Source organism: Nannospalax galili, unplaced genomic scaffold (genome assembly GCF_000622305.1).
Source record: "Nannospalax galili isolate Female #2095 unplaced genomic scaffold, S.galili_v1.0 scaffold568, whole genome shotgun sequence".
Lineage (NCBI taxonomy): Eukaryota > Metazoa > Chordata > Mammalia > Rodentia > Spalacidae > Nannospalax > Nannospalax galili.
In genome coordinates, this window is record NW_008359441.1 from 3,266,856 (window position 1) to 3,294,068 (window position 27,213).

The following is a 27,213-nucleotide window of genomic DNA, read 5'->3' on the forward strand; positions in this document are numbered from 1 at the left end:
CTATTGCCAAATATTTCAATTCACCTTTCTTAATTTTGCTTTTCATTTGTTCAAGCTGCCTATAAAAGAAACCTGCCTGCTGGGTGTGGTAGCACAGGCCTTCAATCCTAGCACTTGGGGGGGGTAGAGGCAGGCAGATCTCTGAGTTTGAGGCCAGCCTGGTCTACATAACAAGTTCTGGGCCAGCAGGGCTACCTATTGAGACTGTCTCAAAAAAGCCACACATGGTAGCTCATTTCTTTAATCCTGGGAAGCAGAGGCAGGTAAAATCTCTGCGAGTTCCAGGTAAGCCATGGTGAAACCCTGTCTCAAAAAAAGAAACAAAGGGAAAGAAAAAGGAAATTTGCATTTCAAGGATAAAAAGCTCTACATATTGTCAGAGAATCTAAGATAAATACTGGAATGCTTTCTAAACGAACATGTGTAACCCTCAGTGCTACCGATGCATTGGAGAAACTGCTCCTTCTCCATCCCCAGCCTTTGTAAAGCAGAATGATTAATCTGCTTAATCTCTTACAGGACATCCAAATAGAAGCCCTGCTGATGAGAGCTTGTGAGCCCATAATTCAGAACTTCTGCCATGTAAGTGATGTCTAAAGGAACAATGATTAGTAACAGAACCAAATTTAGTGGGACTTTGGTCCCCAAGGGTGTTGGGCTCATCTCTGTCTTCAGCATGCTTTCCTCTTGAATAAAAGTTGGAACTGTAAACAAATTGAGAGGGACCACCATCTTGCAAATCTCTGATTACAGAGCTTGATTCCAGCACTTAGCAGCACTTTGTAGGTGGCCAAGTATATGTCTAGCAACAGTAGATGAGACAATTTTTGTAAGAAAAGATGCAGAAGGGAAACTCAGAAGTGTAGCTGAGTTGCTCTCTGGGACTTGCTAGCAGTAGTAGTGGCTTCCCCTTCCTTTGTCCCTTAATGTTGAGTAAATTATTTTACTTTACTACTTACTTTTTACCTAAATTGTGGGAGTGAAATGCATTTAGGAACCTTTAGGTTCTGACAGCCCAATAATTACCCCAGAAGCCAGCTGCTGTGTCTGTGGAAGGAGATAGTAGCTCATAGTTTGGACAGGAATAGTAGCCCTCAGTGAGTAGTCCTGCTTCATGAGGACAACCTGCTGTCTAATTTTATTCTCCTGAAGTTTTGTCTCTATTTCTCAGGCTTGTTTTGAAGAATTTATGATGTATCTCTTTTTTTTGAAGGCTTCTAGATTTACTGTTATTTATATTTTTTGTTGATGGTGCTATTGGTTGTATTATTAATTATTACAAATCATTGTAAATGTGACTGTCTTTTACAGGATGTGGCAGACAACCAGATCGACTCTGGGGACCTGATGGAGTGTCTGATCCAGAACAAACACCAGAAGGACATGAATGAGAAGTGTGCCATAGGAGTCACTCACTTTCAGCTGGTCAGTTCATTTCCTGTCTTGGCTGCTAGGGTGATTACTGAATCTTTTCCTCTTTTGGAACATGCAAACACTTCTGCTGCTCTTATTGCTTCGAAGTATGAGTCCTAGATAGAGTTCTTCTCAATAAATGTGACTTTCTCTATCGTGACTGGGTACTCTTGGCTCCTTGGCATGCAGTAACAAATGAGATTTATTCCTAGAAGCATGCAGCGTAGAGAGGATAGAGACAGGTAAGTAGGTGTCTCTTGCTCCTGTCACAGTAGAGACAAGTTAGGTATTTCTTCCCCTGTCACAGTGCTCACAATAGATAGAGATAAGTAGGCAAGACTGTTTAGGTGGCTCAGTGATTAAGAGCATTGGCTGTTCTTGCAGAGGCCAGGGTTCGATTCCTAGCACCCACTTGGCGGCTAACATCTGTCCATAACTCCAGTTTCAGGGAATCTAATGCCCTCTTCTGACCTCTGTAGGCATTGTACAACATGGGGCACTTACATACATGACCGCAATACACTCGTGCACATAAGATAACAATAAATAAACTATATTTTAAAAAAGAGAGACGAGTATGTAGGTATCTCTTCTCCTGTCATAGAGCTCCAGTAGTTCCTGTCTCTGCAATCTGTTGCTCTTCGTAACTATTCAATGCCTAGATGTACCTCAATAAATTGTATCCTAAGCCTTCTTTTTTGATTTTTTTTTTAAGGTGGAGGTCCTCAGGATTGAACCCAGGGCCTTGCCTTGTAAGCAGTGTATCACTAAGTCTCTCCCTTTTTTTTCTTTTAAATCATACAACTCAGATCTTCCATTTGAACAAGAAGATTGGGACTTTCTTACTAATTACAAGAAACTAAAGAAGTATTGGGTATAGCGGGCACTTTATGTCAGCTGAGGTGAGGTTATTGATTGCTTCTCAGGGGATGTAGCTGCAATCTGCGTTGGTTCAAAGAAGAGACAACAAACCCAGGGCAGGGGTTGAGGATTGAAGGAACTTCAAGAGGAGTGTGTTATGACAGAATCCTGAAGGAAATGGCAGGGCAAACTGCAAAAATCTGCAAGAAGAGCACTTTTGGCAGAAGGAGCCACTTCTGTGACTAGAAGGACAGGAGGCCAGTGTGCTGTCATAGGCGGAGTCAAGAGAAATGAGCAGATTGTGTAAAGTCTTAAGAGCAGGCTTCTACTGTTTTCTTCCTCCTCCCTCCCCTCCTGTTCCCCTTCCTCTTTTCCTATCCACTTTTTTAAAGCCATGGTCTCAATGTATGTATCCCAGGTTGGCCTCAAACTTGCTGTGTAATCAAAGATGACTTTGATCTCTAATCGTCCTACATCCACTTCCCAAGTGCTAGAATTATAGGCATGCACCAGCACACCTGGTTTTTATGTGGTGCTGAGGATTGAACTCAGAGCTTTGTGCATGCTAAGCAAGCAGTCTACCAACTGTGCTACATTCCTAGCCTGTGAGCAGTCTTCTAAAAGTTGTGAGCAAAAAGTCACAACTGACTTAACCTTCTTCTTTCAGGTGCAGATGAAGGATTTTCGATTCTCCTACAAGTTTAAAATGGCCTGCAAGGAGGATGTGTTGAAACTTTGCCCCAACATAAAAAAGAAGTATGTATCTTTTAATTGTCTTTTCTGCTTCCAAAGTCTCTTAGCTACTGAGGCAGCCTCCTACTGTCTGGCAGTAGTGGCTTAGAGGCCTCCTGTGTCTCTCTTTGGTATTGTGGCCTAACACTGGCATTGTCCACATAGATCGTGCTTACAGCTGCCTGCAGCCATGCTTGATTGCAGGTATTATCAATTGGAGAGCCCCTGGGCTATGGGAATATTCTAGATTTTTCTGCGTCCAGACTGCCTAATTGATGAGTCACAGACCTTGACTCACTTAGGAGTTAATGAGGAAACTGATAAGCTTTGACAGCGCGGTTGCCCAAATTCTTTCTAGTTTCTCTTTGTAAAAATATACTGCTAGAACACATTTTTCCTTCAATAGACCAGGTTCCTATTTTGGGCAAGTTTCTTCTGTACTTTTTGGGAATGTTACACAATATGTCACAGATATAGTCCCCCATTTAAGAATATCATTCTGTGGTCACATCATTTCAACATGTTCTTCCTGCCTGGCCTCCCCTTCAGTCAGAACTCTCATCAGCATTCAGGCCACTGCATGACTTCTAACTGTGCAACAGTCTCTCTTATCAGTGAGGATCATATTCCAAAGCCCCAGTGGATGCTTGAAACTACAGATAGTACCAAAGCCCATATAAACTTTTCCCTTATATCTCCATACCTATGATAATGTGTATAAAGTAGGCATAGTAGGAGATTAAGAGTAACTAATTATAAGGCCAGGCAGGGTGTTTCACATCTGTAATCTCAGCGCATGAGGCTGAAGCAGGACTGTGAGGTCCGAGTCATTCTGGACTACATTGAGATCCAGATTATTTGGGGTTTTTTTTGTTGTGTTTTTAGACATTATATGAATATAGACACTTTGAACTGTAGATCTTTATAATCTCAGCATACATCTTTTTTCCTTGTTAAGTCCAGAACTTTCAACTTTTCAGTTAAAGGAAATGATTTATAGTCTTTCTTTGACATACCCAAATTCTCAAATTTATACCATATGCTTTGGGTCATTATTAAATGGGGGAGGGGTTCGAATTATTGGGGGCGGGGAGTGACACTTTCATCGGGTATGGTGTGGCATACACCTTTAACTTAGCACTCAGAAAGGAGGCCTAAGCAAGCAGGTTTCTCTTGAGGCCAGCCTGGTCTACATAATGAGTACCAGACCAGCTTGGGCTACAGGGAGATACTGTCTCAAAAAAGAGCGAGGCTTTCAAGAAAGACATTCAAAAATACGGCAAAAAAAAAAAAAAAAAATTTTTTTTTTATGGATTTTAGGTAAATGGTGTGGCTCTGGCCAGTCCTCAGCTCCCAGACTGTCTGCTTAGTGTGGCTTCATAAAGTCTCATGCCTTCTGCTTTCATGGCAGGGTAGATGTGGTGATTTGCCTAAGCACAACTGTACGAAACGACACTCTGCAGGAAGCCAAGGAACACAGAGTGTCTCTGAAGTGCCGCAAGCAACTCCGGGTGGAGGAGCTGGAGATGGTAATGACTCCCAGAAACAACAGGGCTAGTATGGAGTTGTCTGGGGAAGAAGAGGGCAGGAGCCTCAGGAGTGACTTCAGCTACTACTGTAAAACATGAAGCATGGAGTTGGAGTTAAAAATTTTTGCCATATGGCAATTAGTGTCTTTTTTCACTGTTTTAAATTTGGTTTTAAATGATACAGCATTTTTTACTACACACCATTTTAAACCAAACTGGGACAGACTTAAGGCATATAATATGCTCAGTGCCTCTCAATAATGTTTTCAAGGATTGAAGGTTTTTCTCCTACACTCTACTGTCCTTGATATCAGTTTCATCCTAACCTTGGGGTCCCAAATGGCTGCCTGCAGCAACTGGACTAATACCATTATTCATTTCCATCAAAAAATAGAACTCCTTCCCTTCAATTTAGTATGCTAGCTTGGTGAAATTGTGTTAACTTGGGGTCTATGGTCAGTCCATACCCACCAGTTTTGTCCCAAGGATACCACTCAGCAATGAAACGAAATTGATCAGGGGAAATGAAATTGGGCAGTCACCTACCATGTGCACTGAAATGTCTTCCTTTCGGAATTCAAGCGCAAACCATGTTAAAAATAGCTAAAAATATTCTTCACATGTTTTGTATTGTGGATTATAATGTTTATTGTCAGGCTAATTAAAAAGTAGAAATGAAGACAAAAACACCATTAATAACTTACTAGCTGGATTCTCAGAATGGCAGTGATTTAGTGTAGTTCTGTGTAAATGGGACAGCCTTGAGTGACTGCCTCTCATAGTTTTGTTTTCATCTGTAAGCTTTGGTTTCCTTACTTTGAGCCTAGATCTTGAGGAGTGATAATAAAGGCATGAGACATTGATGAAGTGACTTCATATTACTTTATGTTATCTCAGAGTAGTCTCTAAAGGACTAGACAGGGCATTTCAGGGTAATTCCCAGGTGCCTGGTTGGTAGCAGCACTGGAAGAGTGACGCTGCAGGAAGCAAGGAGCACAGGGTATCTCTCAAGTGCCACAGTGATTCTGTGTGGAGGACTTGGAGATGCCTCTCAGAGACCACAGGGCTGTGCTGAGGAGGGCAGGAGCTAACTTGTGATCTCCAGCTTAAAATTAGCTCACTTTTCCATGATGATTTCCTCTCCTGCAGACAGAGGACATCCGCTTGGAACCCGATCTGTATGAAGCCTGCAAGAGTGACATTAAGAACTACTGTAACACTGTACAGTATGGAAATGCTCAGGTAACTTTTCACCTTAAATTTTTAATTATAGAAATTATGTCAAAGCAGTATTGTAATAACTAATTCATTACTGGTGAGACAAGAACTATTGCATCCTTATCAGTTTGACTATCCCCTTTATGCTGTACCAGACTGTGTTTCCCAGTTTCTCCCGTGAAAACTATTGGCTCCTCTTTGTTCTCTTTCCCTTCTCCACTTTCTCTGTCTAGTAACTCCTGGGGATTCTTCAAGGCTCTGTATAGCTTTCCCAGTGCTCTGTTAGACACCAAGTAGAATCACCTGTGGAATGAAATCCAGATTTTCACGTGGTTTTTGTTTTGTTTTTATTCCCTCTGTGATTTGAGACAAGATCTCCTTGTAGCCCCACTGTCCTGGAACTTGCTGTGTAGACTAAGCTGGCCACCATCTCAGAGACCTGCCTGTCTCTGCTGGGATGAAAGGGGTATGCCACTACCCCTGGCCTGATTTTCTTTTTCCTTTTCTTTTCTTTTTTTTTTAATATTTTATTTATTATTTTATTTGTATGAGTGTATTGCTTGCATGTATGTGAGTGCACCCATGTCATGCAATGCCGCGGAGGTCAGAAGAGGGCTTTGGATTCCCCTGGTACTAGAGTTAAGGATGGTTTGTAGCTGCCATGTAGGTGTTGAGAATCGAACCTGGGTCCTCTGTAAGAGCAGTCATTGCTCTTAACTGCTGAGCCATCTTGTCAGTCCCTTGGCCTGATTTTCATAGGTTTTTTTTTTTTTGAGACAGGTTCTCCCTGTAGCCCCATCTGGCTTGGAACTCATTGTATAGACCAGACTGGCCTCGAACTCACAGAGATCCGCCTGCCTCTGCCTGCTGAGTGCTGGGATTAAAGGCATGGACTACCAGGCCTGGCTTGTTTGTTTAAAATCTAAAGCTTTGATGTAGGGAAGGAAAGATTTCAAGATATACTTGTCTTATGATCCATCCCATGACACTTTTTATGGTATCCCTCAGTCTTTTCTATCACAGCTTTTCATAATTTTCCCCCTGAATTATTTGTTAGGATCCAGTTTATATTTAACATCCAACACTATATTTTCATATGGTCTACATTGAGTTGAATTGAATTTTCCAACTGAATATCTAATCCATAGTCAGAGTTGTTGTTCTGAACAAATGCAGAGAGCCAGATGTGTGCTCCATAAGGAATTCCAACAAAGAATGGCTCAAGAAAGTAGAAGAAACCAGATAGCCTGAGTGGGTTCCCTTCCACTTATGTGTATGAGTATTTTGCTTGCACGTATGTAAGTGCACCCATCTCGGGCAATGCCCGTGGAGGCCAGAAGAGCTGTGTTGTATCCCCTGGGACTGGAGTTACAGACATTTGTTATCTGCCATGTTTGTGCTGGGAACCGAACCTGGGTCTTTTGCAAGAGCAGCCAGTGCTCTTAACCACTGCTCTCTCTCCAGCCCCTGTCATACTGAATTTTTATGTCATTAGTCCTTTATTGGCTTTAAGGTTATAAATCCACAAGTATAAATCTCCTTAGTGAGAAAGTCTTGACTCTTGTTGCCTTAGAATTAGAAGCAAAGGGGTCCTGGGTTAGAAAAATGAGAACTGAGTGCTTCAGTCAGATAGATAGATAGGTAGATTAATCCCTGTTACAGCTCCTAACTTGACCATAACTCTTACATCATAGATTATCGAATGCTTGAAAGAAAACAAGAAGCAGCTGAGTACCCGTTGTCACCAGAAAGTATTTAAGCTGCAAGAGACAGAGATGATGGACCCAGAACTAGACTATACACTCATGCGAGTCTGCAAGCAGATGATTAAGGTAAGGGCCAGGCTGCATAATTGACAGTAACAGCATGAACCTCTTTCTGTTGCTCCTGTTAAACACACCCACGACCATGGTTCCCCCAGGTGTGGTCCCTAGGCCAACAGCATTGTCTCAGCTACCAGCTTGTGGATTCTTGGGCCCCCAGAACCCTAGGTTGGAGCAGCTGGACTGTCCATAAACTCTCCAGGCAATGCAGATGCTGCCGATGTTGGAAAACCACAGCTGAGCTAACTAATTTCTCATGGACCAAAGCATAAGTACATAGGGGTCCAGGTTGGATATCCTGAGAGCTGTATCCAGTGTCCTGATCCCATCATCTCCCTTTCTCAAAAAAGGTTTCTTTGTTATTGTTTAAAAAATTTTATGGTATGAGTGTTTTGCTACATGTATGTATTTGCACCACATGCATGTCTGGTGCCTGCGAAGGTCAAAAGAGGACATCAGAAGCTCTGGAACTGGAGTTACTTGCAGTTGTGAGCTCCATATGGGTGCTGGAAACTAAACCTTGATCCTCTGCAACATCAGCCAGTGCTCTCCAGTGCTGAGCCATGTCTCCAGTGCCAAGTCAGCTCTCCAGTGCAGGAAAACATGTTTGTTTTCTGCATGTTCTTTTGCTTCAGTTTTCCCCCCAATAAATTATCTTACTTGCCCATATATACAAAGAAATTAAACTTAAGAAAACATAAAGAATCTTAAACTTATTTCAGCTTTTCTTTAAAATGCAATCTGACCCAATCAAATAAATGTCAGAGGGAAACAAAAAAATATTTACAGTGTCCACATCCCACAGTTTACATTGGGAAATTAGAGAATTCCTTGTTAGAGTCAATTCTCTCCTTCCACCATATAGGTTCCTGAGATCAAACTCAGGTTGTCATGCTTGTCAGTAAGCACCTCTACCCTCCAAACCATCTTGCCAGCACTCTTAAGCTATGCCTGCTATAATTGAGTTCTGTGGAAAAGTGTAACTGTCAGGGTCTAATTTGAGAGAGCCTGGGGAGAGTTTATAAAAATAAAAAGAGTCCACATTCTCTTATTAAGATACCAGTGGCTTGTAATCACATGTGCTTTAAAGACCTAGAAATGGGACTGAGGATGTAACTCCGTTGGTAGAGTACCTGCCTAGCATACAAAAATCCTTGGCTCCAATCCTCAGCACCATAAATCCAGCTCGGAGGCACACTTGTATTACCAGCTTCGGAATTGGAGGCAAGAGAATAGAAGTTCAAGGCCAACTTAGACTACATGAGACCTTGGAGAGGTGAGGCTCGGGGGAGAGAGGAGAGGGAGGAAGCGAGAGAGGCACTAGAACACTAGAAATAAAACTGGCAAGAGAGACTTGGTGCTGAAGTGCTCCAACCAGTTTGATATATCAGACAATGTGATACAGACATGTGGATTGAGTGGTAGTTAATTACTAGCTCAAAATTGAATTCTGCTTTAAGGACAATTTAAGGAGTTATCTTACATGTTTAATAGGATTATATTGCCCCAGATCCTTGTTCACATTAGTTGGTGATTATTTCCTATGATTTCCCATTATGGTTGTAGACTGGCCAGGTGTGGTGGCGCACGCCTTTATTCCCAGCACTCAGGAGGCAGAGGCAGAGACAGGAGGATCTCTGTGAGTTCGTGGCCAGCTTGGTCTACATAGTGAGTTCCAGGCCAGCTTGGACTACAGAGAGACCGTGTCTCAAAAAAAAGAGGATTGAGAACTGAATGGCCCATGGTGTCCAGTGTTAAACTCATACTGACACAGTAATCATACTCATGAGATGCGAAGTAACGTACTAATAGTCAGTAGTTATCCTGTGCAGAATAGGAACCAGAGAGATAACAGGGAGAAAGGTAAGAAATGTAATAGAAAGGAAAGCAAGGGCAGTGGGGTTGCACTCACTGAAGCTTAGCTGTTAACCTTCTTATCCAAAGTGATGCCTTCCTCCTGCTGCTTTCCTGAGCTCTAATAGATGTACAAGTCATCACAGATGGATTGGTTGCCAATTTTGGAATAGTTCTTTTCATTAAATTTTGTTTTTTTGCAGAGGTTCTGCCCAGAAGCAGATTCTAAAACCATGTTGCAGTGCTTGAAGCAAAATAAAAACAGCGAATTGATGGATCCCAAATGCAAACAGATGATAACCAAGCGCCAGATCACCCAGAACACAGGTATCATCCTGGCTCAGCTCTCCTGGTCCTACTGAGTCTAGACTAAGTGGAATTGCCAAGGCATGTGGTTACTTATCTATGGTGCCTTGTTGCCCATGAATTTTTTTTTTAACTGTGTCTAAGTGCATCACATGCATGCAGTGCCCATAAAGGCCAAAAGAGGGTGGCATATCCACAAGAATTAGAATTAAGGGTAATTGTGTTTTTCCTCCAGGAAAAACAGAATGGAGGTCAGGGGGAAAAAAAAAGCTGAGCATCTGGACAGCTGCTGCTGTAGAACATTCAGAAGTCATCAGGGCTAGAGTTCCTTGGAAAAAAATATTCTAGAGATGTAATCAAACTTCATGACCATGGCAAAATACCCAGCTAATCATTTTCAGAAGAGAAATGTTAGCTTGGGTTGAGAATCCTTCTAGCTTAATGGACACAGCCACAGCGTATTGGGTATTTCTTTCATAAGTCTTTCAAAAATATCAGTATCAGTGATGTGCAAAGCTGCTGTGGAGTTGAAGGGTTCCTGAGAACTTGCAGAAGTGCTCTTGTACTAAGTCACATTGCTGATTAACCACCCTGGAGATGGTATAGTAGCATATGCATGTAATCCCAGTACTCAAGAGGTTGACACAGGAAGATTGTGAGATCTAGGACAGACTGAGCTACATACTAAAAGAGATCCTGTCTCAAAACAGAATAAACCAGTGTGACTAGCAGCCTGCTTCCAAGCCTCCCTGCCATGATGGAACATCCCCCCTTGGACTGTAAGCCAGAATAAACCCTTCCTGGCATGAAAAAAAAAAAATAGTGCAGGGCTAGAGAGATGGCTCAGAGGTTAAGAGTACTCACTGCTCTTGCAGATAACCCGGGGTAGTTCTCAGCATCCACATTATGGCTAACAACCATCCATGACTCCAATTCCAGGGGATCTGACACCCTCTTCTGACCTCCATGGGTATTGCATGACATGGGTGCACTTACATACATGCAGGCAATACACTCATACATGTTTTTTAAAAAGTGAACTCAGTAGCCACTTACTAATCATTGACATAGTATACTCCCTTTTGAAGTATTTGAGTTTCAAAGAATTGGTAAAAGGGGCTGGAGAGATAGATGGCTCAGTGGTTAACAACCATCTGTAACTCCAGTTCCAGAGGATCCAGCGCCCTCTTCTCTCCTCCTTGGGCACTACACGACATGGGTGCACTTACATACATACAGGTATAACACTCATACACATAAAATTTTTTAAAAATGGTGAAAATTTCCAGGTGGAATGTTGTATTATGTACTGATTGTTTCTGCTCTAGATTACCGCTTAAACCCTGTGCTGAGGAAAGCCTGTAAAGCTGACATTCCTAAATTCTGTCATGGTATCCTGACCAAGGCCAAGGATGATTCAGAACTAGAAGGCCAAGTCATCTCATGTCTCAAGCTGAGATATGCTGACCAGGTACACTGGCCAGACTTTACACAGATCTGTGTTTATGGGAATTTTCTCCATGGGTGTTCCGAGCTTTCTCCTATTTTCCTAAGACGTTTTTCATGTCTTCCCCAAGTCCAGGGCTAGGGGGTCAGATAAAGCCCAATGCCCTCTGGTGGCTGATTTGTTCTCCCACTGTCACCTACAGCGCCTGTCTTCAGACTGTGAGGACCAGATCCGCATCATCATCCAGGAGTCTGCTCTGGATTACCGCCTCGACCCTCAGCTCCAGCTGCATTGCTCAGATGAGGTAGGCCACAGGTGCAAAGCTGAGTGAGAGCAGAGCTGCCAGGAGACAGTATCACTGGAAAGAGACTCTTTACTGCCCTTTAGCGCCAAACGCATGATTTTTAATATTTTATTTAATATTTTACTTTATGTATGTGCATGTATTGCCTGTGTGTATGTAAGTGCACTCGTGTTCTGCAGTGCTGGTGGAGGACAGAAGAGGCTGTCGGATCCCCTGGAACTGGAGTTGCGGACAGTTAGCTGCCATGTGGGTGGTAGGATTCGAACCTGGGTCTTCTGCGTGTGCATGTATTGCCTGTGTGTATGTATGTAAGTGCACTCGTGTTCTGCAGTGCTGGCGGAGGACAGAAGAGGCTGTCGGATCCCCTGGAACTGGAGTTGCGGACAGTTATTAGCTGTCATGTGGGTGCTGGGATTCGAACCTGGGTCTTCTGCAAGAACAGTCAGTGTTCTTAACCGCTGAGGTATCTCTCCAGCCCCCAACACAGGGAAATTTATAGTGCGTAACCAAAATAGATTTTCTTTATGTTGTGTGTGAACTGGAGTTACAGATAATTGTCAGCTACTATGTGGGTGCTAGGAACTAAACTTGGGTCCTTTGCAAGAGCAGCTTATGCTCGTGTGTGTGTGTTTGTGTGTGTGTGTGTGTGTGTGTATGTGTGCTCTTATTAACCACTGAGCCATCTCTCCAGCTCCAGTAATGAACTTAAAATCTTTAAATTATATTACTTACCAGATTTGTGTTCAGTATTCATTCCAGATCCTTCCCAGGACAATCTCTTTTGTGGTTGATCAACACGGTTACATCGTTCCATTGTACGAGATATAACAGCTTTAAATTTTTCCTTGTCTTCAGCCAACTTTTGTTTTCTTTTCTCCTCTGCAGATATTCTCCGACGCTCATCCTTCTCCTTCTGTTCTTTCAGTTTGCGTTGTTTTTCTTCCGACTGTCTTTCGTACTGTAGTTTAGCCTTTCTTTCCTTTTCAAGCAGTTGTTTTTCGTTGTTGGCCTCTTGCTGTCGTTTTCTTTCCTCTCTGCGTTCCTTGGCTAATTGTTGTTTTACATCATTTTTCAGAAAAGATCCGTTGATAACAGGTGCACATGATGATCTTTTTTTATTCGGAGTTGTTAAGGAGTTAACACCACATTTGTGTCGTCTTTCTTCAGCAATTTCTTGAGCTACAGCAACCAACCGTTCACGAAGACCCCGCAAGGATGTGTTGCCGTTTGTGCCAGCGAAAGCGCGATCCGCCATCTTCGGTGCCGAGTTAAGAACCACTCGAATATTTGTTTTTTTACCTAAGCCTTATCTATGTAGCACATGATAACTAAAAGTACCAGACTGGTGGAACTAACCTTATTGGATGTTTACCAGCCATAGATTGAGGCCTATACTAATGTGGTCAGAAGGACTTAAAGGACAGTTTTTGCCCCTTGCACTCCAAGGTAGACTAACTAAGTGTGGAGGCTTTTGTTTTTATTTGTTTTTGTTGAGGCTGGAGAGATGGGTCAGCAGTTAAGAGCACTGACTGCTCTTACAGAGGACCCGGGTTTGATTTCCAGCACCCACATGGCGGCTGCAAACCATCCTTAACTGCAGTTCTAGGGGAATCCGAAGCCCTCTTTTGTCCTCCACGGCATTGCACCACACGGGTTGCACTCACATACATGCAGGCAGTACACTCATACACATAAAATAAAAATAAAAAATTATTTGTTGTTACTGTTATCTTGAAGAACTATAATTTTTTTTTTTTTTCGGTCTTTTTGAGACAGGGTCTCCCTGTAGCCCTAGCTGGCCTGGAACTCACTATGTAGACCAAGGTCACCCTGAACTAGCAGAGATCCATCTGCATCTGCCTTCTGAGTGCTGGGATTAAAGGCGTGTGCCACTATGCCCAGCACAAACTAATATTTATTAAAAAAGCATATCTGGGGCTTGAGTTGTAGCTCAGTGATAGAGTGCTTCCATAGTTCTGGGTTCAGTCCCCCGCATCACTGAAAAAAGTAAGCAGGGTGGGGGTGGGAGTGTAGTGAGATAGCTCAACAGGTAAAAGCTTTACGGCCAAGCTTATATCCTGAGTTTGATTCCTGGGACCCACATGGGGGAAGGAGAGAACTGACTCACACTGTAGTACATGGATGCATGTACATACAAAAAACAAAGAAATGTGATTACTTTTTTATGTGTTTTAAATTTTTATTTTTATGTGCAGGATTATATTGCCTGCATGTGTGTAAGTACACCTGTGTTGTGCAGTGCCTGTGGAAGTTACTGATGGTTGTTAGCTGCCATGTGGGTGCTGGGATTCGATCTCAGGTCTTCTACAAGAGCAGCCAGTGTTCTTAATCGCTGAGCTGTTTCTCCATGCACCCCCCTCCCTTTTTTTAATAAGAGAAAAATAATTTCTGGTCTAGTTTTCATTATGTATAAGTGGGGCATCTGTGGAATTGATTTCATTTCTAATATGTGTATATCCCTCTTGCTCAGAACATCTTTAAATTCAGATAATTACTTATGTAGTTGGAATGGTGTTTTTCTCTTTTTAAAAAGGACAGAGGTACGATAGAGCATTTTCTAAACAAAATATATTCTTTTTTCTTTTCTTTTTCTTTTTTTTTTTTTTTAAAGATAGGGTTTCCCTGTAGCCCCAGCTGGCCTCAAACTCCCTATGTAGACTAGACTGGTCTTGAGCTCACAGAGTTCTGCCTGCTTCTGCCTCCTGAGTGTTGGGAATAAAGGCGTGCACCACCATGCCCAGCATAGCCAAATATATTCTTAACCCTAATTGGATTAAGAATTTTAATATATAGCCTATTAGTCTGATTTTCAGATTTCCCTTTTTTTAGGTTTCCTAAAGTAACAGAAGAGCTGTATTGTATCAATAAAAATACTAGCATGTAGGTGCTTTAAAATAATGGAGGGCTGGAAAGGTAGCTCAGCAGTTGAGAGCACTAGCTACTCTTGCAGAGGACCTGAGTTTAGTTCCCAGCCCCTACACTGCTGCTCACAACCACCTGTAACTCCAGTTTCAAGGACTCTAACACCCCTCTTCTGGCCTCCATGGGCACCAGGCATGCATGTGGTGCATGTACATACATGCAGGCAAATGCTCATATATGTAAAATAAAAATAAACCTTTAAAATAGTAACAATAAGGGGTCTGGAGAGATGGCCGGTGGCTGCTCTTGCAGAGGACCTGGGTTCAATTCCCAGCACTCACATGGTGACTAACAACTGTCCATAAGTCCAGTTCCAGGGGAATCCACTGCCCTCTTCTGACTTCCTTGGGCATTGTACAACACGGGTGCACTTACATACATGCAGGCGGCAATACACTTATACACATAAAAAAATAAAATAATTGGTGGAGTATGGGTGACACACACCTTTAAACCCAGGCAGAGGCAGGTGGATCTTTGTGAGATCGAGGCCAGCTTGGTCTATATAGCAGGTTCCAGGCCATCTGGGGCTACAGGGAGACCCTGTCTCAGAAAACCAAAAAAAATTAAAACTACTACTAATAATGTATCATGCCAGCATGTCAAGAATCACTGTCCAATCATCTCAGCATGTGCTTCATACCCTTGGCTTTCTTCAGCCCACACTGGATTCCTCAGAGGGAGTTGATTAAATTGGATGCCAAAGTCTGCTGTGCGTATTGGCCATGTAACCAGCTATCTCAGAGTAATTTCTGCCACCTTCTGTCTTTGGCCTGTTTATTTGCATACTATAGAGAGTGTTCTTAGTCAACAGATCTGATATTTCCTCTACATAAGTTCTATTCAAAATGACCTTCCCTTTTCAGGAAGTGTTAAACATGCTTAAGGAAAGCAAAGCAGACATCTTTGTGGACCCAGTTCTTCACACAGCATGTGCGCTGGACATTAAGCACCACTGTGCAGCTATCACACCTGGCCGGGGGCGTCGTAAGTTATGTTTGTTCACTCTTCTGTCTGAGCTCTCCTGGGAGGACAAAGAATCAGTCAGTTAGCAGTTGCAGCTACTCTGTCCTGTGGCTGTGATCCAGCCACAAACAGCATCCCCTGGAGACATGGTTGATGGGAAGGCTAGGCCTTGGTGACAGTGAATTTAGGAATAATCCTGCAGGTTAGAATTGACCAGAGTCACAAATTTAGTCAAAAGGGAATTTTCGTAATTATGGAATCAGAAGTTCAGTCATCAACATGTTCTCCTTTCCCTTTCTATGCTAAGATTCCTTCAGACCACAGCAGGTGGCAGCTTCTGGGAGTCTTGAAACTTGGGTGATGTAGTTTGTTTCTGATCAAAGGATACCCACTGAACATAAGAGAGATTTTAAGAGAGATCTGAGCAGCCAACCCTGGAAGCCACACTCCATCCTTACCGTGTGGGGTCTCGATCAAGGTTCCTGGAGAGAGTTTGACTTGGTTGGTCCTAAAGAGCCAAGTTCTTTGTAGTTGGAGTTCTTCTCCTAACTTCGCAGAAGTGTTTCTGTACTCTACAGTTGAAGACTTTTCTTTATTGTTTGCTCCCATAGAGATGTCCTGTCTAATGGAGGCCTTAGAGGATAAGCGGGTGAGGTTACAGCCGGAGTGCAAAAAGCGCCTCAACGACCGAATTGAAATGTGGAGTTATGCAGCCAAGGTAAAGACAGAGGCTCTGGGATAGCAGGTTCCTCTGTCAGTTTTCCTCTCTGTGGGGTCCTTCACTGGGCTTGTTTTTCCTGGAAATCTAGCAGCAGTTTTATTCCAAAAATCAGTCAGTACACCTCTGAAATGTGACTTGAACCTGAAGCCACTCTCCACCCTTGCCCCAGACTGGGTCTGCAATGCTTTGTCAAACCACCACTTTTTGTACTCATTTACCCAGAGCCCAACCCTGAAGGGATTTGTCACTATAGACAAACCTCCCTTCACTCCTCCCCAGGGACGAAAGTCTCCTCTGAAGTCCCAGGTAGAAGGAGCTGGTCTTCCTCACTGCTTTGTGCTCTGAGACAAAAGGTAGAATTGTGGCAGTGACTCGGTGATTCACTGCTTGTTTTCTCACAGAATTCTTTAATCTCACACTGGCCTACTCTGTCCCATATACATGGAATGAATGTAGGTTTCTCTGGGCCACGCTTCTCCCAGCATCCCAGGCTGATACTTAAAAGAACAGCTTTGTGTGCACTTAGGGAACCTTTTGTTACTGATTCTCTCACAGGATAGCACAGTGAATGGTTCATTGGAGAAGACAGTGAGAATAGAGGATGGAAACAGGCTAAACCATAAATAGCCACAGATTAGCATATGGTTAAGTATATTTTGTCATTATATAAACCATTGTTAGTTTTTTTTTTTTAATTGGCAAACATGATGAAGAGCTTAAATCAGAATATATGAAAACCCATGACCTTGGGCAAGGCATGAGGACCCCAGGCCACAGGGCCATCACGTGTAATGAGTTTGACCTGCTGACCTGGTACCAACACTGAAGGGGTGAAAACAGCAGAGCCCTTGCCCAGCTTGACACGGTGATGTCCACAGTGCGAGGAGCTGTTAGTGAATTAACGGCATGGGCACTGTGAAGGACTTAGGGATGATAGTACCTCTTTGTATCTTTCGGTATCTAATTGTAGATAGTTGATAGACATATGCATTTATAGCTCTGTTAGTTTCCTTGTCCTCTTCTTTCTCCTCAAAATAAAGGCTATATATAGGGTTCAACAAGATGGCTCAGCAAGTAAGAATGCTTGCCACAGAAGCCTAAACCTGAGTTCAAACCCTGGAACCTACTTAAAGGTAGATGGAGAGAAGTGACTCCAGGAAGTATCTTCCAACCTCTTCATGTGCCTCCTGGCAGCATGAATATACCCACATATACACATCAAACTGTTAGTGTCCGTGACTCGGTGGGACTCTTCTGGAGAACAAATGCACGAGTATGGAGATGCAAAAATCAAACAGAGTTTTATTAAACCAGCTAGCTGGGGCCGACCGTCCTTCCAAGACACGCAGGTTTGGTTAGAGCAATCGACCCTGAGGCAATTTTAGGTAAAGATTATATAGGCTTCCACAACCGTTACACAAAAGCCAATAACTTTAAGAAAAATGTTACAACTCCCTTTAGGTGTCCCAATCGGGGAGGGATGGTATTGTGCCTGGCACGACTCTTTTCTGTTATCTTGTGTAAGCCAGACCTGTCTACGTGACATGACACAGATCAGGTCAGGCTCCGGGGGGAGGGCTGTAGCGATTGCCCCTATCTCCGGATGCCTGTGTCTCCAGTTGAGTTAACTGGTTACAAGCAGTAAATTCAGGCAGTAAATTCAGACAAGCAGTATATTCAAACAAGCAGTAAATTCCTCTTTCCCTAACAAAACAAGCACTGAAGAATAATAATACAATTAAAAAAATTTTTTTGTCTTTTTTAAGACAGGGTCTCTCTGTAGCCCCAGCTGGCCTGGAACTCCCTATGTAGACCAGGCTGGCCTCAAACTCAAGGAGATCCCCCTGCCTCTGCCTCCTGAGTGCTGGGATTAAAGGCATGGACCACCACACCTGGCTTAAAAATGAAAAGGAAAAATAAAAGACGTAAACTAGGACTTTAGGGAACAAATTAGACACAGCTTTACCTGCTACCTGCTTAACTTTCCCTCAGGTCATATTGCTGTTTCCTTCCAGGTGGCCCCAGCAGATGGCTTCTCTGATCTTGCCATGCAAGTGATGACATCGCCTTCAAAGAACTACATCTTATCTGTGATCAGTGGGAGCATCTGCATATTGTTTCTAATTGGCCTGATGTGTGGGCGGATCACCAAGCGTGTGACACGAGAGCTCAAGGACAGGTAGAGCCACCTTGACCATCAAAGGAACTACCTGCCCAGTGCCCAGTTGTACAGCCTTTCTGTATAGTGTACCCGCTCACCTCGCCCTTCTAAAGAGGTGACACCAGACCCACAGTAGAGCAGCAGCAGGTGCCCACTGCATTGTCACGTCCAGACCTGGCCACATCCATGACCTCCTCCTCTTTGTCCTCCTCGCCACCCAGCTGTCCTTGCAGCATCAGCAACTGGCCACTTTGGTGGTAGCCTTTGTTGGAGAAACTGGGTTTATCTGCTTGTAGACAAGTCTCTCTCATACCAACAGAACTTCTAGAATCAACTCACCTGACCTGCAACTCAAATGCTTTTTAAAAAAAAAAAAAAAAAGACAAGAAAAAAAAGAAAAGACAAAAAAAATTTTAAAGGAAAACGTGTATATAGTAACACATCTCCTTCACTTTTGACTTGAACAGCGGGGTTATTTCTCATGTAACTTTGTCAGGTGACAGTAGGACTTGGAGGAGATGCAAATCTGATCATTGAAATGTCTGGCTCATCTCCCAGAAGCATCTTTGGACTACCTCAAGGCAGGGGACTTCACCAAGTAGTGGGAAACACTAAGCAGCCTGCTTTGGGTCCTGTTTGCTTCTGCTGAAGCACCAATACTGCCCAGCTCCCATCCGAATGAACCACTGTTGGACACAGTTCCACAGCAACAGGAATTTCTGTCACCTCCCCACTGCAGTGCAGAGGCATAAGCCTCCCTAGGCCAATGAATGGCAAGTGGCTAGGGAAGGAGCAGAAGTCTGTCAAGCAGGACAGTCCACTGGTCTGCACTGAGAAACTTATTTCTACAGCCAGCAGGATCCTGGACATTGTCTTCCTCCTCCAGGATGGTATGGAGCTGTCACATCTTTGTGGACCCTGCTGAGCTGAGCATCAGGTCACTCTGGAAGTTCTCTGCCTCATCAGAGGCAGTGACTGGGTGGGGGATAGGACCTCTGAGACTAGGGTGTGGGTGGCAGGACACGGAGGAACAGGTGTCAGACTCACTTCACTTTAGTTTTTGAGCTGTATTACAGGCCAGAAATAGTCGCTTCTAAAGATTTAGCAGGGTCTCAGGGTGTGACTGGCTGTGCAGCCTGACTTTCTGCACGCTCCTGGCAGATTCCCAGACAAGCTCCTCTGTGCCCCCATGTGGAGGAATGTGGAAAGTGATTGCATTAAAGATGGAGGATTTCCTCCGTTCATTTTCTGTCCATTTGCTGTGTGTACCCACTCTGGTAGGCACTGGCTAAATGTTGTATTTTGGTGATTTATCAACCTTTCCAGAATCTGAGCTTTACAGGAGCAGGATTCCCAGCCATCTTCCCTCATTCCTCCAGTATAAAAACGAAAGGGTTGGGGCATAAGAGGGAGGAGCCTAGGCATTACAGTTCATCCTGGTTCACCTTTGGTTGAGTTTGGGATATGGAGTCATAGTGGCTGTACAGGAGGGCAGCATGTACAGTAGGAGATATATTTATATAATATATATTTTATTAACCTGTTAGATGTCCACAAAGTATTATAAATCATGTGCCTAAAACTGTCCACATAGACCGAGGCTCCTTTGTGGTGCCCTTACTCCTCTGCTTCCCATTTGCACCTACGAGTGCTATGGTACCTGAACGTGTGTCTTCCCTGAAATATGTTCAGTGCAAGTTGTGTCAGTTTTAGATCAGTTGCTCCAAATCACTCCTTGTCTGATCTGACAGTCATTTGAATACTGTGGTTTTCCTCCCCTCCCTCCATTCCTCCCTCCCTTTCTTTTCTGCCTTTTCTGGTGGCAGAGAGTTCCAAAGGCCATGCCACCTGTATAGGACAATTGAAGTTGTCAAGGGGAACTTGTAAGCTGCCTGTCCCCTAAGTCATGCTTTTAGGGGCTTCCAGATTCTCTGGAGCCCTTCTGGGATTCTTGAGTCTGATGAGACAACACCTGCTTGTGCAAGCAGCACCTTGCACTCTGCTAACTGGTCTGAGCTGGTTCTGAGGCCCCCTCCTTCTCCAGGGTTCTCAGTTGGGCACTAGAGCTGACACCCAGAAGTGGAATGTCACTGTGGTTCAGGATCACATTGATGTTCACCAGCAAACTAAGTGGGATCATCTGGGCTTGGTAGTGCATGCCTTTAATTGCAGCACTCAGGCAGAGGCAGGCGGATCTCTGTGAGTTTGAGGCCAACCTGGTCCACACAGCAGATCCAAGTCAGCTGTGGCTACAGGGCAACCCTGTCTCAAAAAGACCCCCCAAAAAAGTCTAGGGTGGGATCATCACTCTGACCCCTGCAGCCTCCTTCCAACATATGTAAAACCACCTTGTGTTTCTAACGTGTCTCGATAGTTCTCTTGTTTCTGATCAGACAGGAGTCATTGTCTACAGCAGATTTGGTTGAGTCTACGACGGGTTTTGATGAGTTTGGGTCCTGAAATATTTGCCATTAGAAATGATCAGAATGAAAAAAATAGCTGTTACCTTGACTTGCTTAGTGTAAGGAAGTATTCATCATCTATCTTCCTTGGAGTAGTTTCCCATGACTGGCTCTTGAGGGTCTCAGGCTGGGTCTTTTTGCAAGTTTTTCTTGTCTTTGTCTAGGGGGGCCAGCACATCCATTCTGTAGCTCATTTTGTAGGCCTAATGTAGTGGCTCTAGCCTCATAGGTCAGTCATTGATATGAGTTAGATCATTGAGAATCCAGACCCTACCATGAGAGCCGAAAACAGACCCTGGCCTTTCGCTCTACTTGTATCGTGCCCATAAGCAGGAAGGCCAAGGCTTCAGGCACTTGCTGAAAAGGACAGCAGTGGTCTGGCTTTGCCAGCTCATGTCAGTGTCTCAGGAACTCTTAGTACAGCATTACCCTCTGCTGGCTCTAAAAACTCAGCCAAGGCCACCGTGAACCAAGAGGTCAGAGATCTGAACACCAAGAATCAGACTAACCTCCTCTGATGGGGCTTCTCCCAGGGAAAGGTTTTGGTTGCTCTGGGAGCAAGAAACATCATTACCGACAAGTCCCTGGATTTCTCTGCTGTTGCTGCTGTCTCAAGACAGGTCTGCTAGCAAGATGTGCCAATGGGAGGCATACCAGTCTGGGTCTACCCCTGAGACAGACTTCTGCCTTCCCAGACACCATCTAGCTATCAGTTCCAGCCCTAGCCTGTGGCTTACTGAGCCAGTGCATCCCAAGGTAGAAGCATGACCAGTGAAATGGCATGTAGTGAGCAGGTGATGACAGAGCCTGTTGCAGGCACCATGACTGCCTTGTCCTGTTCTTAAAATTGGGCATCTCCTCCAGTATGGGGCCGGAAAAGTGTGGTGAATAGTCTACTGTCCAGGTGGGATAGAAAGTTACAGTTTTATCTTCCCGTTTCCTAAAGCCAACTGATAGGAAAATCTGATGGCAAGGATGTTGATGTTTATTGGACACATTAGCAAGGGAATTATGTGATTAGTGTCCCTCACCCTTCCCAAGATTGACTCTTGGGTATCATCAGTATGACTTCTGGAAAACCCTCCATCCCAAAGGCCCTCCTATAATGAACCACAGGGGGCTTCTGGGGCCTCCACTCTAAGCTGGTCTCAAGCCTGAGACCTTGCCTTCCCATTCCTTCCTCTGTCCCAAAACAAAACAAAGTTTCCTCCACGTGTATCAGGCTCTCTTAGATACTGGCCCAAATCCCTCAGAAGTTAGCCAGCCCAGCCTGGCATCTGCAGCCTAAATCAGGTCCATAGAACCTCAAGAAGCTGGTGACTTGGAATTATGTACATCTTGATAGTTAGCTTCTTATGAGTTTGAAAATCCCCAAAGCTCAGAATGTGCTCTGAGATTTCTCACTATTGGGCACACAGTGGTTTTGTAGGATGTGACCTGGGTTCTTTTGGGTCCTTAGGATATGTGTCTTAACTCACCTCTGCCCCACTTGGCTTTGGTTCCCAGAGGGCTGCACCTGGATCTAGTGTTCTGGCCTCCCTTTCCCTTCATGTCTTTGGTTTGAGATCTATCCTGCCACACTCCCCGTTTGACTCCTCCACTAGAGAGGACTGGGGTCACCTGTTAGGGTTTGTGAAGCCAAATTTCCCTTCTTACTACCCAGACATGAGACAACAGTGAATTGTAAACAAACCAAGATAGAAGGGTGACACACACCTCCTGGGTGTCCAGTGAGATTGCTGTAGGGACTCGGCTGTTTGTCACTCAGAGCACAAATGGACAGGCAAGTGGTGACAGGATCCTTCCTAACAAGTCTCTTCCTTCGTCATCTCCTACCTGGGCGCTGGGTACCAGGTAGTAAAGAGCTTCCCAGGTGAGGAGGTGTGCTGACCATGCCTCTGTATCAAATTTTGCCTCCTCTAAACCCAGAACTGATCCCTGGACCTCACAGCATAGGGTCCTTTGCCAGAGCAGGTCCCAGGTCACTTGACAGCACACTGGGCAGCAGCAGGCTTCCTGAGACTTGCTCCTAGCACAGGGCAGTTGTGGCAGGAAAACAGTTGCACAGCAAGTGCTGTGAAAATCTTAGGCCTCTAACTTGTTTTCATGGTTTTCCTTTTAGGGCTTTTTTTTTTTTTTAAAGGGGGGAAGAAAAGTACAACTAACAGGCCTCTTTTGTAAATGGGTTTCCTTTCTATGTATAAAATCCCAGCAGTTCCTTGTTTTTACATGTTCATGCTGTGTAATTTTGAGATGTTACTGAGATTCTGAACATAATGTGCATTTTTTTCTGTACAGATGAAATGGGAGAATTTAATAAAGAGTTCGCAGGTTTGTACTTGTTAAATCTTCTCTGTGATAACTGGAAGGAATCTCCAACCACCTCCTCAGCTAGTACAAGTTTATAGAGCTGTGAGCAGGACTGAACTTGACAACTGAGGCTCACAAACCTTGCCACCAAGTGCCTTGGTTCCTGGCTTACAGGGTCCGGCAGAGTAGGACCACAGGATTTTGGAGGGAAGGGAACCTCCATCCCCTTTTCAGTGTGCCATGGCAGAGCTGGAAGTCGCATTTTGGGTTTTCCAACTCGGGGTGATGCATCCTGAATTACTTACTCATCCTTCCCATGTGTGTAAGGCTCTACTGGGGCAGATACAGGCATGGAGCCTCTCCTAGGGATCCAGCACATGGATAGCTGGCCCTATAGAGGCTCCTGATCTCAACTCTTGCCAGTACCTTCTTTTTGGGACCTCTCTTAACTACCCAGGGTCAGTGGAGGTCTTCCCTGAGACTTTGCTTTTGCCTCTCTGGCTCTCCACAGAGCAAATCTGTATCTGGGTATTAAGTTAATAGCCTGGCTGGCGTGGTTGCATATGCCTTTAGTCCCAGCACTCAGGAGGCAGAGGCAGGCAGATCTCTGTGAATTCGAGGCCAGCCTGGTCTACATAGTGAGTTCCAGGCCAGCTGGGGCTATACAGAGACCCTGTCTCAAGAAGACCAAAAAAAAAAAAAAAAAAAAATTAATAGCCTAATGAATTTGCCTGGTGGTAGCAGGGAACTCTTGAGGTAATTGTGCTGTAACCTTATGATGGGATATGGAGTGAGAAAGGAGGCAGTGGCCTGGGTCCCAGGCTCTTTGCACTTGTTCATGTTTGGGCCAGCAGCTGTCACTTAGGGTTAGAGATCCAGAGAAAGTGAAGAGTAGAGAAGGAAAGACCAAAGCATTTGAGGGCCTTGTGAGTCCTGGGTCCTGACTTCAGTGCTCCCTTGTCTAGAGCCTTGGCAGAGTCCTAGGTATGAAGATGCTGGTTCCAGAGGCTCTTGATGTTTGTGAAGTGGGGTCCAGGGTGTGGCTCCTTGTCCCAGTACTCAACGTAAGGAAGATATGGGTCATTGGCTCTGGCTTGTTGGGAAAACACTATTTAGCTTCTTCCTTAAGCAGAGTGAATCATCCCACTCTCAAGCTTCATGGATGAAGATTTTTCTTTTAAGAGTCTTGGTCAGCTTCAGTCCTCAAGGCATTTAGCATTTGTTTGCAAGGGGCTAAGACTGAGAGGGTGTTACCCCAAAAAAGAGAATACCATGAAATCCAAAACCAATAAAGGCATTTTACAGATCTGCCAACCTACCAGGAAGATGGCTGATCAGGTTAAAGCTCACACTGCCAAGCCTCACAACCTGATTCAGTTCCCAGGACCCACATGGTGGAAGGAGAAAACCTACTCCCTCCTGAACACCATATGAGCAGTGAGCTCATGTACCGCCCTCCCCACACACACACAATTTTTTTTAAACCTGCCAACCTAGAACTTTATCCACAATGGAGCTACTCTTTAAAGACAGGAAACTAGGAAGGTGGCTCAGTAGGTAAGAACACTTGGCTGGACAAGCATGAAGGCCTGAGTTTGGATTCCCAACACCCAGGGTAAAAGCTAGGCCTGTAACCCCTGAATTGAGGTGGGAGTATGGGGACAAGGGACAGCAGGATTTCTGGGGTTTGCCAGCCAGCCAACCTAACTGGAAAAGAAAGACAACCTCCAGGTGAAGTGTGAGACCCTGTCTCAAGGGGATAAAGTGGAGCATGATGGAGCAGGACACCTGTCTTCCTCCTCTGATCTCAGCATAAAAGCAAATACAGCCGGGCGTGTTGGCGCTCGCCTTTAACCCCAGTACCTGGGAGGCAGAGGCAGGCGGATCCCTGTGAGTTCAAGGCCAGCCTGGTCTACATAGTGAGTTCCAGGACAGCTGGGGCTACAGGGAGACCGTGTCTCAAAAAGACTAAAAAAAAAAAAACCGACATTCTCTGACAAGCTGAAAGAATTTGTCAGCAGCATCAGACTTGTGTGAAATGATTCCTAATGAAAGATCTTGAGAAGCGTTAAATGATGCTGGATGGAAGCAATAGAAATGCAAGAAGGAAGTGACAGAAGAGGTAAATACCATTTCTTTCCATGGAACATCTCAAGTTAGACCAGACCTTGAGCCACACATTTGAAAGAGCTCAAGTTATCCAAATACATTTGTCAACTGCAAAGGAATTAAGTTTGCAATCAACAACTGGGAAAATATACTGGAATATTTAGAAAATAACATTCTTAAGTAACCCATGTTTTGGTGACTAAATCAGGAAGCAAATAGATATTTTAGCCTAATGAAGATTTACACAAAAGACAGAAATGTGTTGAGGTAGCCAAAAAAATGGTGTGAGGGGCTGGAGAAATAGCTCAGCAGTTAAGAACACTGACTGTTCTTGCAGAAGACCTGAGTTCGAATCCCAGCACCCACACGGCGGCTAACATCCAGGGGATCCGAGAGCCTCTTCTGTCCTCTACGGGCACTGCATGACATGGGTGCACTTATATTCAGGCATAACACTCATTCACATAAAATATATTTTTTAAAAAGGAAGTGGTGTGAATCAGCAAGATGGCTTGGTGGGTCAAGGGACCTGCCACCAAGCCTGATGACTTATCTTAAAACAATTAAAGGACACAGAAGATCTCATTAGGGTGGTGAAAAATATTCTAGGACTGGATTGTTGTGGTAGTTGCATAGCTTGGTAAATTTACTGAATTTGTTGTTTAGATGGGTGGAGCCTAGAGATGAATTCCCAGCACTGCGGGGTGAGTCAGGCATGGTGTTTTATACCTGCAATCCTAGAACTCAGGAGGTAAAGGCAGCCGCATCAGAAGTTTAAAGTCGTCTCTGGCTACACAGGGAAGTTCCAGGCCAGCCTCAGGTGCATGGAACCTTGTCTTATGAAGGGAAAAGATGAACAATGAAGACCAGAAAACCAATGCAAGGCTTGGTGGCCCAGCACTAGGGAGAGTGAGGCAGAATTAGTTCAAACATAGCAAGTTGTACTCCAGCCTGAGCTACACACCAAGGCCGCTACATCACTGCAGATTGCATCCAAACGTGCGCTAGCAGTTGTGAGAAACCAGAGGACAAAATGTGGCATTGATAATTCAAAAACCTTTTGAACCTAAAAGTTTATAATGATGCTGCATGCCTTTAATCCTAGCGCTCTGGAGGCAGGGGCGGGCAGATCTGTGTGACATCAAGGCGACCCTGGTCTGCAATATGAGTTCAGAACCGGGGGGCTACAGGGAGACCTTATCTCAAAAAGCAAAAAAAAAAAAAAAAAAAAAAAAAAAAAAAAAGCATAATGGAGAACTAATAATGGTGATAGGGAAAGCAGCCAATGTTGCACCTTGCTTCTGTACCCCCAATTGTGTCTCATGTCAGTCTCCTGTAGAGAAAGTCTAAAAGGCTAGAAAGATGAGGCAGATTGCTCACAGAAACTTGTGATGTTTTCTTCCCGAATCTGGGCATCGGAAACACTTCTCTAGCAGTGTCTCTTCTGACCGGTCTCTAACAACTGGCTAAAGTAGGAAAGCATTCATCTAGCACAGGCACCCACAAGCTTTGAACCTGAAAGCATCAGCTATGAGGAAGGGCAGAGCTGAGTCCACCACCACCACTCTTGGGGAAATTTACCGGCTAGTGAGACGGGTTATAAAACACGCAGGATGTGCAATGAAGGACTTCGTGGTGCAGCAGTATTTGGACCATTATTTTCAGAACTCTTACCTTCATTTGCTGGAACCCATCACCCAGGACGCTACCTGGCCAACAATAATGCCCCAAGATTAGGTTCTGTAGCAAGATAGGCCTAAATAAAAGACGGGTAACTACAGAGCTTACAAGGTGAGGTGGTAGTTACACCATTTCTAGCGATACTGGATGAAGTGCTGAAAATAAAGCAAGCTTTCCGCTCCATTCCGCTCAGCCTCGCCAAGCGAGGCCTGGAGCGAGTCCCGGGAACAGCGCCGAGCACCGGTCCGAGAAAGCCTGGCACGCCTGGCCGGGATGTGGCTCTGGGCTGCCGACCCACCAGAGCAGGACCGGACGCAGGCCTGGCTGGGCAGAACAGGTCCCCGCGCTGTAGCGGGACCGTCCCTGGCTCGCAC

General features: G+C 44.5%; 1 protein-coding gene across 1 annotated transcript in view; it reads left to right on the plus strand.

Annotated features, from left to right (window-relative positions):
* Glg1 (golgi glycoprotein 1) overlaps positions 1 to 23,087 on the plus strand; it is a 113,781-nt gene extending 90,694 nt beyond the window's left edge. The window contains exons 14-27 of the mRNA XM_029558614.1: positions 520 to 582; positions 1,312 to 1,425; positions 2,942 to 3,030; positions 4,418 to 4,535; positions 5,685 to 5,777; positions 7,448 to 7,585; positions 9,634 to 9,757; positions 11,065 to 11,207; positions 11,386 to 11,510; positions 12,373 to 12,442; positions 12,655 to 12,754; positions 15,268 to 15,417; positions 16,008 to 16,114; positions 18,133 to 23,087. Coding sequence (XP_029414474.1) covers positions 520 to 582; positions 1,312 to 1,425; positions 2,942 to 3,030; positions 4,418 to 4,535; positions 5,685 to 5,777; positions 7,448 to 7,585; positions 9,634 to 9,757; positions 11,065 to 11,207; positions 11,386 to 11,510; positions 12,373 to 12,442; positions 12,655 to 12,754; positions 15,268 to 15,417; positions 16,008 to 16,114; positions 18,133 to 18,300 — 1,602 coding nt within the window. The 3' untranslated portion in view covers positions 18,301 to 23,087. The remainder of the gene's footprint in view (positions 1 to 519; positions 583 to 1,311; positions 1,426 to 2,941; positions 3,031 to 4,417; positions 4,536 to 5,684; positions 5,778 to 7,447; positions 7,586 to 9,633; positions 9,758 to 11,064; positions 11,208 to 11,385; positions 11,511 to 12,372; positions 12,443 to 12,654; positions 12,755 to 15,267; positions 15,418 to 16,007; positions 16,115 to 18,132) is intronic.
* Positions 23,088 to 27,213: the final 4,126 nt, after the last annotated feature.